The sequence below is a fragment of the Amblyomma americanum genome, chromosome 6 (assembly GCF_052857255.1).
Source record: "Amblyomma americanum isolate KBUSLIRL-KWMA chromosome 6, ASM5285725v1, whole genome shotgun sequence".
Classification (NCBI taxonomy): Eukaryota; Metazoa; Arthropoda; class Arachnida; order Ixodida; family Ixodidae; genus Amblyomma; species Amblyomma americanum.
In genome coordinates, this window is record NC_135502.1 from 54,895,871 (window position 1) to 54,911,127 (window position 15,257).

Sequence of the window (15,257 nt, forward strand, 5' to 3'; positions counted from 1 at the left end):
TCTGTATTGTCCGCGAAACCCAAGCGTGCTGGAGGTATCAGCCTCGCTAAAAAAAAAAAAAACGATTTTAAGCCACCAGTCAGCTCATTCCAAACTTGTTAAAAGGGTTATCGCAAAAAACTGTCTGTGTGCTGCTCTGGACAAGTCCTTATCGAATACTTATCGATACACTACAACTCTTCTATAAGCTTGAACATTAAAGATATAACTGCGCAGAACATGGCTACAAGACGGTAAATACACTACAACTTGAAATACGGCGTAAGAAACTTGCTGGAAATGATTTATGCAATTTCCTGGTGCCCCTGCACAAAAAAAAAAGAAGAAAAAAATAGTCACGATCTGTTAGCCTATTTCGCAATATGATGATAATGAAGGGTTCTAAGCGCAGGCAATACGAAATAAAAAAAATCAGTAAGGAAGATATTAAGAGCTGACACCACTACTTCGTACCCGGTTTTCTCGCAGTTTTAAGCCAATTACGTATACATTGTGCAACTGTTATTCAGAACAATTTGTCGAAGGTTTTACCAGCCGTTGAACTACCTCATCGTGTACATAAGCAAGGTATTGTACTTACCTTCTACCAGCAAGCCTCCAGACTCTCTGCCGCTGCTCCTCCTAGCGGGAGACAAATGTGGACTCATCGCTGAATGCAGCCAGGCCCCACTCGTCCTGTCCCCAACACAAATGGTTCTGAGTGAAGTTCAGTGACTCTTCTTTTTCTCCGTCATTCAGGCTGATCCTTTGACAGGCAATTCAGCTGCCAAGTCCGGCAGCATTTAGTCGCCACCGAAAAGTACTGATTGATACCCCAAGCGACAGCTCCCGTTTAATTTCTGTGAGCGCCTGGGACGGCTCTCGCATTGAACCCATCGAAATTTATGTAGACAGTTGAGTACAAAGCGAACCCGCTGCCTTTTCTGAGAGTCCGCTGTACCTAGCAGTGATTTTTCGCATTCAGATGAATGCCACACCCTTCACCTCACAAATAAGCTGTTTTTTATGCCATATAGAAGGCATAGAGTAAGTAATATTTCACGAAACAGAGAGCGGGGTAGCACATCGCCCGCCATTTTTGTGCAGACATATTTTGCCACCGGTAGTAACACCATTATTATTTTTTCTTGCAGTTTTGAGCGTAATGTGCTCCTTCGAAATAGAAGTTATTTCCCAGACATTTCTGGCCTTTACTTGATCACTCGTGGCAGTTAGATGTTGCTATTCTCATTTGGAATTTGTTTTAAACAGAGAACAACAGAGGGAGGAACGAAGTTGACAGGACAGAGCGCTAACAAATCGGGTTTTTATTGAAAGCCCACTTGCTCATATACAGCTGCTGCTTTCATCAACGCAGTGAAAGAAAAGATCACACGTGGACATATTCAATCAACTGACATCGCATGATCCCACGATGTGAATTGCATAATTATAGCTCTCTGCTCTGTTCTCTTAAGATTTTAGTGCGGTCAAAGTACGTGACTTGTTACCTCGAGAGCTAGGCGCAGCTACTCCGTCGTCGTGCTACGATGTGACAAAGCCGCCACGTCACGGTGAAGTGTACAGAACTGTATGTAGCTGTTTTATTTTTCAGTCACAACGCGAAAGCACCTGTGCGTTCATTCGTCATCACGAAGAGCAAAGCACACGACACATAACGACATCAATGGCACGTGACTGCATATCCCGCCCATTGTCTGATACATCACGGATGCTTGAGCCATTTTCTCCTTCAGATGCGGCCCTGCTGGGCGGCAGCAAAGCTACAGCATCGTCAGCACGACCGAACTGGACTAGGCACTGCGGTGACGCGCGTTCATTCCGCCCCTCTTACAGCGCTCTGTACAGTGAAGAAACCGCTATGGTACAGCTGACACCTCTTGGCAGTGCAAAGAGGGAAAGCAGCTTGTAAAAAGATCAGGTAAGAGGAGATCAGTTAAAGGACTGAAGGGAGATTGCATCAGAAAACCTAGCCGGCCTGTTTAGGCCATACCTTATCACCTGCAGCTTACCGAAAGCATAGAACGAGTTACTATTATTTTAGTCCATTAGAATTGAGAGGTAAAAAAGGTAAAAAAATAGCAGGGGACACTTAAGCTCCGCCTTAAAGGTATGGCGAGACATCGTTAAAGGTTTGCGGTATTGGTCATTTTCGATTTTACATTCATAGATCCCTGGCAGTCCTCACACCACTCCTGGAACATTGGTGCAGCGGTTAAGCGACGGGGGACTTCGCTGCGATGGCCGGTGCTGCCACCGGTGGGGCTTGTGCGACCCAGAGAACGTTTCACAACCAATCATTACCTTCACTGCCACGTGCCACGGTGCGCAGTTTGCTCACAATCCGGAGGGCAGGTTGGCAGGTCTGTCCTGCAGTAGGCGGAGTCAGGCTGATGATGATGACGACTTCTACATGAAGAAAGGCATCATGCTCTTAAGCCTTTGCCTTGCACGTTTATTATCATTTTTGTCTCAGTTTTTTTGCTGACATCCAATACGATTTAGTAATGAACCATTAGATTCTCACTTCTGTTAGGCGCCGAGGCTCGTACTTTGCATGAGAAGTTGACTTCTCATCCATTACGTATTCCTACTCACGCTCCTGTTGCTATTGCGTAATTTAGTTTAGTTTGTGGATGTTTAACGTCCCAAAGCGATTCAGGATATGAGAGATGCCGTAGTGAAAGGCTCCGGAAATTTCGACCACCTGGGGTTCTTTAACGTGCACCGACATCGCACAGTACACAGGCCTCTAGAATTTCGCCTCCATCGAAATTCGACCGCCACGGCCGGGATCGAACTAGCGCCTTTCGGGCAGCAGCCGAGCGCCACAACCACTCAGCCACCACGGCGGCTTTTATATTTGTAATTTAAAATGTGCTTGTGGAACAAGTTTTAAATATGGCGCGTCCACGTGCGTCATATACGTGCGTCGTCTACGTAACAAGCGTTCCTATGGGAGAGCACTAACCCTTACTAGAGTTGAGCGCATGCGTGGAACTACGCGCCAATCGGCAAGCGCTGAAACGAGCAGGGAGCAACCTGCTACACGCCAGCACGCGCGCGCAACAACGGCGACGAGTCTTTCCATTGCGTCACGACCTCGTGGTTGATGGGAACCGATGACAGCGCAGCGCGTGGCGGCGCAACCTTGGCGCGAATGGCACTACCCGCTGCGCATTACAGGAAGAGAAAGGGTGAACGATCACTCTCGCCGCATTTTCTCCGCCGTCCAACCGCCACGATAGGAGCCGGTTCGGCTGAGCGAACGAAGAGTGCCCTTCACTACAGATACGCGGGTCTCCGAACGACAACAGAACGGATAACACGTGCGCCTCTGTTGCCTGAGCGTTACACCGAGAACGCCGCCATCGAGGGAGTCGTTTTCGTGGTATTTACTCGTTGCCTCGCCGCCGTGGATCCTCGCATCAGACGAAGACCGTCGCCGCCGGAATGGCGCTATTTCCCTTCGTAGCGGACTGGGTCGTCCTCGCTGTGACAGCGTTTGTGCTGCTCTACCTGTGAGTGCGAACTTTGTCCTTTGTATACAGTTTCACTGTTTACAGATTGACTGCGCGTGCTTATTGGACTGTGCTGCGCATGAGCAGTAGATTCCTGTAAGAAAACCGCCAATCCGAACGCTACTGGCACATTTCAGTGGAAATATGGCTGAGCTCAAAACGGCAAATCTGAAAAGGAGTAAAATAGGTCGCATTCCATCGCGTTATTGTCCCACGACTTTAGTGCATTTGTACTTCTGCAAATTGCATCGCTGGTTCTGTACTGAGGCCTCAGTTTTCACTTCGCTTAATGTGAACGGTACGCTCAGCATCGTATCACGTAGCACTTGAGGCCATAGATAAGATCTAAAAAGCCGTTAGACAAACAAGCATTTCTGGCGACTGTTTCTGACTGTATAGCCTACATAATGTCCAGGAGTATGTCGACAGTTCGGGGTAGCTAGTGCAAAATCATGGCAAGGAAACAACGCAGGATGTTGGAGGGGACTGACATTGATGACGCCACAAGATTACGTTACCCTGGTGGCCAACCTACCTCTTAGGTTACTTCTCTGGAGAATTTTCCTGCATTTTTCGCTCACGGTCAAAGACGCCGACTACGCCGGATTTTCTACGACACGAACTCATAAACGTTGTCGCGTTAGTGAAAAATCTCCGTTTCGACCGGCAAAATTTTTTTTTTTTTCGAACAGCCAGCAGTTCCTGATTTGCGCTAGCCTTGGCCAAACTATTGAGGCTAATCTTCTAATCTGGTCATTCGGGCTCTCAGCCGCTCCGGTTTACGTTTTTTTTTTTAGCCGCAAAGATAGAAAGTAACTACTCCTCTACGATGACAAAAAATGCACTGTTACCGTGTGCTGAGATTGCGCTAAACTACTGCAGTTTAAATGCGTGGTGCTTATCACACGGGCTATACTGCAAACCTTCTTGGACACAAGACGCTTTGTACGTGCTTATCGAGTGATCGCGTGACCTCTCTTCTTTGGCCCCTTACATCACGCCAGCATCATACATTTCTCATCGCACTAGCCACACGCTTCAAGTTTTTCGCCCACGTGCCCGAACTGTTACTTTTTCAGCCTCCTTCTTCCCACGTGCAGCTAAGGATTGGAACGGCCTTCCCCAGCACATCGTCGACATCACCTGTCCTTCATCATTTGCAAACAATCTAAACAACATTTTTTGTTCATGATCACTAATGGCATTGTTTTGTGCCTTTTCCTGCTAATCCCACCCCTTATGTAATACCCCGCGAGGGGTCTTTAAGGTAATAAAATGAAATGAAATGAAATGCGTTAGCATGTGGATTGCGATGTCGTGAGAGCTTTGTGTCAGCGAACTGAATTCACTCATACCAATGACACTTTGTTTGCTACGCTGTAGAGGTAGTTCAAATTTGCCGCCATTCCGCGTGACTTGTTCCATGCTTGTCAGATGTCGCTTCCTTGCGCTTTTTTTTTTTTGGGGGGGGGGGGGGGGGGGATTCGAGTGCCTGCGTGTTCTTGGTTTTGGAAGCGGATGAAAGTTCATGAAAACTGCCATATCCAAAGCAGAGCGCGATAGGCTGGCAGTTTAACATCGGGGGAGAAAGGCTACGGCGACGCCCGTGTGGACTAGAGCAGCGACAAGCAAAGCTGACCTGTCCGCGTCGCCGTGGGTTCGAATCCCGTTCGAAGCAATATGTTTTTTTCTGCTCACGCTTTCTCGGAGGCGGTAGAGTCGGCTCCGGACAGCTTTTCCCGACAGGGGGCTGTAATGCTAATGGACGAAGAATATAGATGAGCAACTAGAACACAAGATAGGCATGAACAGAAGCTCTTTTTATGAATATAAGAAATGTGTGAGAAACGAATACGCGAACACGAGCCGATATCACATTCTGTGATGGCATACACACGTCGTCGCTATGATAAATCGCGACGGGCATATCTGTTTAAAAGACAACACACGCTAAAAATCAACGGGACATGCCGTCTTGCGCAACACGTTTGGCTACATCAAACATTTGACTGACGAAGCCGTTGAATGTGGAACTACTATTACGCATTACACTACAAAGAAAAAGTACACTGATACACTTAAAAACACAGCGCTTTGCAGTGTTCGAATTGGCTCGTGGGGCACTATTCTGTTCGTGGCACGAACGTTTCTGTGGCTGGATTGAAGCACTGAAATAATAGGCTCTGGATGGAGTCCGATGCGAGACAGAGGGCCCAGACGTTAGTAAGGAACGTTTAGCCAGGTGAAGTTAGTCGCCAGCTTGTTCGTTGGGGTGCAGCGGAAAGCATCGCTGAACGCCGGCACCGTTGGAAGAGCACCGTTGCAGTACGCGATCTGCAAACAAGAAGGGCACAAGTGTTCGCCACCTCTGTGGAAAAGACACCGTTACGGCATTCACTGTCACTGCTTTCTCGGCACACATTCCGCCAGACTGCTCAAAACAGCAGTTCCGCAAGCAGCATTTCCGATGCATGTACTTGGGCTCTTGGGTGCAGGCACCTATACTCCGTTTCACACATCAGGTGCAACGCTGTGAAAGACACGGAAATAGTCCGGACGGGAAAATAAAGGGAGGCGTGTTACTGCGCGGTTGTTCTGTGCCCGAGTTGTCAGCAATAAGAGTGCATTTAATCAAGATCATGACAAATGTGTCGTGTGGTAAGCCTACAGGGAAAGCATTTACTACGTTTCGCTCACCAGAAATAACGCACTACTTTTTAGTCGCAGATGCAGGCAGCGCCAACATGAGCGCTAGCTTTGACAGCGTTGCACATGACCTTTGAAACGGAGTATAGTCATATAATGCAGAGTTGGGGATGTCTTTTGGGGTTTACGGCTTAAGAAGTTTGCGGGCTTAGGGTGGGCGCAGCTGCCAAAAGACAGGGTGAATTAGAGAGACATGGGAGAGGCCTTTGCCCTGCAGTGGGCGTAATCAGGCTGATGAAGATGATGATTATGTAGCAGTGTTTCGTAAGAACGAAATTCCATGTCGTCATCGGTCAGGAGCCAAGTGACACCGACGGGTGCCAACGTTAGAACATAGACATCTTCGCCTGCTATTCAATAAATATGTGCCATGTGTGGTCACGACGTGCCACTGGGCGCCTTGTAAGCGTATCTTCGCCCACACTCGCGCATTTTCCCTATCAAACAGCTTTCACTCGCATTTTCGCCTAGGCGGAGAGAAATATGTCGGGAAGTATTTCCTCCAACACCGCAGATTCTAGAGCAAGATGGTTTGTGGGGGTTTAACGTCCCAAAGCGACTCAGACTATGAGGGACGCCGTAGTGCAAGCCTCCGGAGATTTCGACCAACTGGTGTTCATTAACGTGCACTGACATAGCACAGTACACGGGCCTCAAGATGGCTGTGAGCATGCAAGGAATCAATGCCCGCTGATTCATCTTTTGTTTTTGCGTTTTGTGCAATAACACTTCTAGAAGGTACGTGAGACGAAGTGATGTTTGAGCCCGGCGGGGCGCCAGTAGTGTGCAGGGCTAAGGTGAGCTCCGATGCATGTGGGTTTTACGCGTGTGGTACGTACTTTGCTGTAATTCTCTTCTCCCCTCCGCCTTTTCATTACATTTATCTACTCCGTAGGCCAGTTACTAAGTCACAACTATTGTGGAGGAAACGTTGAACTGGACAATTTTTTTTTATTTCAGATGTCGAATTAACAGCGCAGGCTGCGATACTCAAGAGTAAGCTCTGTACGAAATGTTTGACCCAGTAACCTAAGGAAAAATCTACAAAATAAAAATGCATTTCTCTGGTGATTCTCTTTCGGGCAAGCCTGCCTTCGCAGTTCCTATAGCTTCGGCTACATGCTGCGTTGTCCAGACGGCGCTGCGACTTCAATTGTTCTGATCACAGCTGCCGGCGAAGGCTGCGCAAGTCGTGAAGCGAACGAGACACTCTAGTCCTTACGGCGAGACGATTCAGAGCGTTACATATGTCACGGTGCATCCAAAGTGACTTTGACAAGCAGAAGAGCGCACCGTGGGGCTTGGGCACTGTGCGGAAGCTCGTCCCGTAGGATACGCGATGGCAGGTGACGTCACCAAACCATCGCGCGTTATACACAAGGTGACTGCAGCTTGCGTGTGTTTCTTGCCACAGCGCGCAGTGGCGTACTAGTAAACGCAGAGTCGCTGTTGCTCAGACAATTGGTGCGCATTTTCAGGTCGCCTGGGGAAACGTACGGATCGTTCTCATGAATCAGCTGTAATTAGGTGTCTCATTCCGCGCTTTAGAGCGTTTCAGCTAGTTCAAAGTTTATTGTAGGTTTAATGATTCAGAATTCCAGCATATCTTCACAACTTCATCGTGTTCAATGTAGCGACCATGCTACAATACACCTTTTCAACTTAGCTTTTCTTGTGGTTATTAGTGGTTTATTGGTAAGAGAACTTAAAAGGGGGGGGGGGGGGGGGGAGGGGCTTTGATACAAATTCTTCATGAAGAAAATGCATATCATTTGGGTAGCTACTATGTACCCTTGTGGTGTCAGTGTGAATGAAAATGCTAAACTTTGCGCAGTTCTACACACAGCGCATAACACAGTGCCTGGAGTTCGAAGAGCGGCGGCTGCGTTTTTATGGAGCAAAACGCTAAGGCGCCCGTGTGCTGTGCGATGTCAGTGCACGTTAAAGATCCCCACGTGTTCGAAATTATTCCGGAGCCCGCCGCTACGGCACCTCTTCCATCCTTTTTTCTTTCACTCCCTCCTTTATCCATTCCCTTACGGCGCGGTTCAGGTGTCCAAGGATATATGAGACAGATACTGCGCCATTTCCTTTTCCCAAAAACCAATTATTGTTATTATTATTAATTTTTACGACAGCACCAACGCTGGGTGTCACTGCAGTCACGCCATTCTTGACTCGCCAAGATCGAGCTGACGTAAACGCGTAGTTGTCGAGTTGTATTGGATTGGATAAACAATTTATTTCGTCAAGAAGAGCTCGGTGATGGGAGGCCCGTGTTAGGTGGTCGTTAGCCCATGACGGTTGGCGACCTAGTTGGCCCACTCTACGGCCTGGTGTCTTCAGGTGTCAACTGGCCAGCACAGCCTCCCACTGCTCGAGATAAGGGATTTGTACTAGCTCCGCCAGAGGCGGTTCTTCCTAACAATCCCATAAGATGTGGTCGTAACTGGCACGTTCGCCGCAGCGGAAACATTGGGGTTCGTATTGCGAGGGGTACATGTGTGACAGCTGCGCGGGGTTCGTGAGGGAGCGCGTTTGAAGCCTTTTCCACGAGGTTTCTTGTGCTTTGGACAGTGTTTTAGCCGGAGGGGATTTCACTCGCCTGCCCAAGGTGTAATGGTGGGTAATGTCATGAAAAGAGGCCATGGTGTGGAAAAGTCGGATTATTCGAGTTTCAGAAAAAAATGGCAGTGGCTTAGCTCGGCTGTGCTGGGATAAACGTAGCGTGAGGTACGTTTCCTTGGCTGAGCTTGTGGTGGTCAGTGAATGTTTAGCAATATGAGACATTGGGTATACACATCTTTTGTTCATTTTGCTTCACAGAGACGAAGACTGCCCGATGATCTGCGAAGTAGCATGCAGTGGTCTCAATTTTGTCGATACAGTATTTCGATTTGGTAGAGCCTCTTTAGTATACAAGCTCTATAGTAGTTCCCCATTGTGTAGCTTGGACGTGAGGGTCCGAAGCTAAATTAAAGGCAAACTTTTCTTTCATACACTCACTAAGAGAGTCCTGTTTCCGGTTGAAATTACCGAAAGTTACGCATAATTGTGAAACCGTGCGGTGTGCGGTAGGCTGATATACACGTGGCAACCACATCAATCGTCTGTTTGACAGATGTTCCCGGTTCCTTTGGATGATAATCCCTTGGATGAAAATCCCGCTTTGGATGGTAATCCTTGGATGATAATCCCGCTTTGCAGAAGCCGAACACAGCGGGCTTCACCAATATTCACCGCGATCGAAGGGAGATGTCTGACAGTGGTGATACCTTGTTTCACGTACACACAGACTCCAGCGTTCTTATTTGGTTCAAGCCAACTGCCAGGCGACAACCTCAGGATCGGAAGAGTTAATATTCTCTTGTCTATACCGCCGTTTAGCAGCGGCTGGACTCTCCTTCTCTGCATGCATGTCAAACGTTGTGATAGAGACGCCCACTAATCTCCGCCTTTTATGCGCAATCCTACGCATGCGACGCGGGGTACGGGTGACAGAGCGACGTGCGGCGAGGCGGCGACGAAGAACGCGGCGCAGCTGTGGGGTCTCTCTGGTTACCATGGTATCGGCGAATTGCGCACAACTGCTCATCCGCGTGACGTCACGTTCGGCTGTTAACTTTGCTCCTCTTCAGTTGCCATGGTAACGGCGCATGCGCACTATTGGCCTCTCCCATGTACCGCGAAATGCTCCACTGGTAGCCCAGTGTCTCTCGCTACAAAAATTAATAATAATAATAATTTGGTTTTTAGGGAAAGGAAACGGCGCAGTATCTGTCTCATATATCATTGGACACCTGAACCGCGCCGTAAGGGAAGGGATAAAGGAGGGACTAAGAGAAGAAAATTAATTAGGATTAGCTCAGCTAATCCAGGATATACAAAGCGAAAGATGTCGGCGTTCACTGTGTTCATTGGCGTTCGCGTTGAGAATGTTCGAGACGGCGATGGCTTTGAGCAAAGGAAGGGCGCATAACTGGCTCCCTGGATATACGGACGCCTCACTCGTGCTTTGATACATGTGGCGGTGGTGAAAGAGTGATGTGGCTTGAATGCATTAGCGCTGACAGCGTTGTGGCTGACATGCAGCACTGCAGCAATAGCTAGGCCGCAGCGTTCGTTTGGTTTGGCTTTTTGTTTATGGGGGGTTTAACGTCCCAAAGCGACTCAGGCTATGAGGGACGCCGTAGTGAAGGGCTCCGGAAATTTCGACCACCTGGGGTTCTTTTACGTGCACTGACATCGCACAGCACACGGGACCCTAGAACTTCACCTCCATCGACATTCGACCGCCGTGGCCGGGATCGAACCCGCATCTTTCGGGCCGGCAGCCGAGCGCCATAACCACTCAGCCACTGCGGCGGCCTCGTTTATTTGGCGATCGATCTCTCGCGATCGACCATTAACTGCATGCCACCTCCCAGGGTGGCAGCGAGGGCGCGCTGCCTATCCAGTTTACGGAACGCAATCAAAGCAGGCTTTTGCCCCGCCGCGGTGGCTCAGTGGTTAGGGCGCTCGACTATACTGATCCGGAGTTCCCGGGTTCGAACCCGACCGCGGCGGCTGCGTTTTTATGGAGGGAAAACGCTGAGGCGCCCGTGTGCTGTGCGATGTCAGTGCACGTTAAAGATCCCCAGGTGGTCGAAATTATTCCGGAGCCCTCCACTACGGCACCTCTTCTTCCTTTCTTCTTTCACTCCCTCCTTTATCCCTTCCCTTACGGCGCGGTTCAGGTGTCCAACGATATATGAGACAGATACTGCGCCATTTCCTTTCCCCCAAAAAACCAATTAAAAAAAAGTTGGACACCAACGACACGTGCATGAAAGCGAGGTTGAGGTCTCCACTGACCCACGGAGCCAGTTGTGCGTCTTTCCTTTTGTGAAAATGAACGGCCTTTGCAAAGTTGTCAGTGCCAATGAACTCTATGAACGCCGTCGGCTCACTTGTTTTGTTTGGTTTTTGAGGAAAGGAAATGACACAGTAACTGTCTCACATATCTCGGTGGACACCCGAACCGCGCCGTAAAGGAAGGGATAAAGGAGGGAGGCAAAGAATAAAAAGGAAAATAAAAATTGAAAGTTGGATTTCGATGGAAGGCGCGGCGCTGCGCAGAGGTGGAACACCTGTGGCTAGCATGCGCAGTAGTGACTAGGGAGCGAGAGAGAGAAATATCCGCGGAAAGGCGCGCGTTATGACGTCATGTGCCTCCTCGGAGCACCGCCACGGCGAAATCGCACGTTCGCGGCCAGGAAAGGTTTTGCTCTAAAAGGAAGTAAGAGGTGCGTAGAGGAGGGCTCCGGAACAATTTCGACCCCCTCGGGATCGTAAACGTGCACTGACATCGCACAAATCTTCCGCGGTGGGTCAGTCGTTAGGGCGCTCAGCTACTGAGCCGGAGTTCCCGGATTTGAACCCGACCCGCCGCGGTGACTCAGTGGTTAGAGCGCTCGTCTACTGATCCGGAGTTCCCGGGTTCGAACCTGACAGCGGCGGCTGCGCTTTTATGGAGGAAAAACGCTAAGGCGCCCGTGTGCTATGCGATTTCAGTGCACGTTAAAGATTCCCAGGTGGTCGAAATTATTCCGGAGCCCTCCACTACGGCACCTCTTTCTTCCTTTCCCATTCTCTCAGCCCCTCCTTAATCCCTTTCCTTACGGCGCGGTTCAGGTATCTGCCGAGATGTGAGACAGATACTGCGCCATTTCCTTTCGCCAACAACCAGTTCTCAATTTTCAACATCGCACAGCACACGGGCGCCTTAGTGTTTCGTCTCCATCGAAACGCGGCCGCCGCGGTCGGGTTAGAAGTTTTTCAGAAAAAAATACGCGTTCATTTCACCCATGCGAACCGAACACTGGCCCGTGTTCAAGCGACGAGACATGAGACACTCCCAGCGAGCCTCGCGTGAGCGCACATCCATGGCATCTCGGCCTGCCACATGCAGTAGCTACTGCCTAAAACATTTCCTTTAGAAGAGTGGATAGTCTCTTATGCGGTATGACACATATTCCACTCTAGGTGTGCTGGTCGGAATCCGCTAGGGGAATTCGTTTCTCTGGGAGCGCTGCGTTCGTGTCTTTCTTCAGAGATGCCTCGTCTGCGCCTGTCTACGTACAGAGATGCGTCGTTGTCGGCCTTCTCGCTCTTAGGTCTGGGAAAGGGGCAAGATGTGTCCGATTACGCCGCATGGTGCAGTCTCCAGTGTGAACAACGTAGTACCTAGGATCGGTTGGCGGATGCCTGCACTTTACCTTTCCGCCTCAGCTCCGTAAGCCAGACTGAATCCCCTTCTAGAATGTTTGGAAGTTGATGCACGCCATGTCGTCTATCGTGTTCCACATCTGACATAAATAATAATAATAATAATAATAATAATAATAATAATAATAATAATAATAATAATAATAATAATAATAATAATAATAATTGGTTTTTTGGGTAAAGAAAACGGCGCAGTATCAGTCTCATATATGGTTCGACAGCTGAACCGCGCCGTAAGGGAAGGGATAAGGGAGGGAGTGAAAGAATAAAGGAAGAAAGAGGTGCCGTAGTGAAGGGCTCAGGAATAATTTCGACCAACTGAGGATCTTTAACGTGCACTGACATCGCACAGCAACGGACGCCTTAGCGTATTGCCTGCTTAAAAACGCAGCCGCCGCGGTCGGGTTCGAACCCGGGAACTCCGGATCAGTAGCCGTGCGCCCTAACCACTGAGCCACCGCAGCGGGTCAACATCTGACACGTTCAGTTGCAGAAAAATTCTACATAGACCGAACTTTTTCGGCGTACTGTTTTGTGAGATGTGGGCAGACGCATACGATATGGTATGGGCCTGCCAGAAAAATCCGCAAATGAAGAGAGTAAATAAGCCAACTAGAGGGGGTTAGGAGGCGATCTTGTCCGGCTGCTTGGACCTGGAGTGCGAGAGGGCTCTGGTCCAAAGAGCGCGGGCAGCGGCTACTGCCAATGGTGTCCCTGAATGAGGACTACCACCCAGGCAAGAGAGCGGTGAAACAATCCACTCTCCTCTAAAACTCACCCCAGTACATCCAATAAAGTTTTACCACCAACAGGGCACTAAAGTGTGCTTATACGCGGGGGAATGCGACAGCATGTGTTTTGAGGAAAGGACGCAGTAGCTCTCAGATCTCGACACCTCGATGGGCACCTCAATTGCACCTTAGCAACTGAAAGTGCATATGCCATCGGTCGGAACCCCTGTCGCAATTGCGACAGGGGTTCTTTCTGAGACTTAAGTCCCAGAAAGCATGCAATTGAAGGTGCATATGTTACTGGTTCGAACCCCTGTCGCAAACTGACCTCTAACTTGAATAAAACATGTAAGCTATACGCAAGCGAAATGCTATGACACCACCCAGAATACTGCGCGACGGACGGTTGCTCAACGTTATGGTGAATGTAATCGGAAATACTCCCACCGCATCCGCTCCTCAGTTAAAGGGCATATGAAACACACGCATATGATTGCTCCGCTCCTTGCAGAAGCAGTTGTCCAACCTCTGTTCTCTTGCAACGCTTGGACTGCTAACGGAAGATGGTGCGTTCCGGCTTTTTTGGTGTGCTCCAGTGGAGTGGGGGAGTTTAAAACCAGTGTTCGCTAGCACGAGCTCCAGGTATGGGGCATGTTACTGCAGGAGACCAATACCTTGCCAGAAATTCCGGGCTTCAGTAATTAATTACGCGTCGCCTTCAATGAACGACCATCGAGTGCACACTGCTTCCCCTCCACGAAAAGCGGTGGGGTACGTTGATACGCGTTTCCCTCATGCATGACTCTCTCTGGTAATCTGGTGCACTTCATATCAGGAGGTAGTTGCAGTTGTCGTAAAATTACTCAAGGCAACTGTTGTGGTGGTATACCTTACTACTTTAGGCCAGCGGGTGGCGCTCCCTCGCGTATTAATCTGGGCTGGTTATTGACTGTGCGTAGGAAATACCCCAGGTGTCTTATTTTAGTCGGTGGTGACTTCAACGCCCCAAACCCAGATTGAGGGTACCCTACTTCTAGCCCCCGCGGTAGGCGTGTGCGGGATGCCTTCGCGGATGCATTGTTTATTCTAAATCCTCCAGGTTCAGCAACGCGGGCTATGCGTCGCAGTTACATTGGCACATATGCTCCTGTTCTGACGTGGTGGTCTGGTCCCGGCACTCCCTCGTGGCACCTTAAGCCTGACTGTTGGGGGAGCGGCCCCCACTTTATCATCATCGGTGTCCATCCATCACGTGCCCGCCGGTTACGCCGCAAGTGCACGGTGGTCAACTGGGATTGTTTCCGCACTATTCTCCAGGATCTCCCTGCGGAGTCGTCACCAACGCTTGTTGACTGCATACAATGCGCGTTAAACGAGGCTACCACCTCCACCTGGGCAGACGTCGATCGACCGGTTCCAGATATCGGTCTGCTGAACTGGTGGGCTGCTCGCCGATAGGTCGAGCTGGCAGCCCCACGCGATCCGACATCAGCACAAGCTCGTATAAGACTGAGCTATATAACTGCTAAGCCTCGCATTTATGAGCGCGATCTATCAAGACGGCAGTGAATGCGTGGTACGAGCAGTCTTCTGCGAAGTCGTCGACTCCATCTCTCTGGTGAACTTTCCGTGCAATGGAACAAGGTCACCGTCGCCCCAACGCAGCTAGCACCGCATGCTTCGAAGCTAACTTGTCTCCGTATGGTTTCGCCTGAGAACCGGCACGAAAGTTTTTTTTCCAAAATATGATGTGTTGCCGACCTCAGCTACCACTTTTAACTTGGCAGGGATTCCAGCACGCGTAGATAAACTGCCATCAGCAGCAGACGCCGAGGGTATTGTGTGTCCTTTTTCTATGTGTGAGTTGCTAGCAGCATTAGATGAGGCTAAACGAAAGACATCGCCCGGTCCGGATGCCATTCCATATGAGGTGTACAAGAACATGAACAAAGTATGGCTAAACGGCTCTTTTCCTGAGACCTGGAAATTGGCCACTGCGATCGAAATTCCAAAACCAGGGAAGCCACCGACG

General features: G+C 49.5%; 1 protein-coding gene across 1 annotated transcript in view; it reads left to right on the forward strand.

The window, feature by feature from the left end:
• Positions 1 to 3,239: 3,239 nt before the first annotated feature.
• Positions 3,240 to 15,257, forward strand: part of LOC144095267 (uncharacterized) — a 113,715-nt gene continuing 101,697 nt past the window's right edge. The window contains exon 1 of the mRNA XM_077629045.1: positions 3,240 to 3,521. Coding sequence (XP_077485171.1) covers positions 3,454 to 3,521 — 68 coding nt within the window. The 5' untranslated portion in view covers positions 3,240 to 3,453. The remainder of the gene's footprint in view (positions 3,522 to 15,257) is intronic.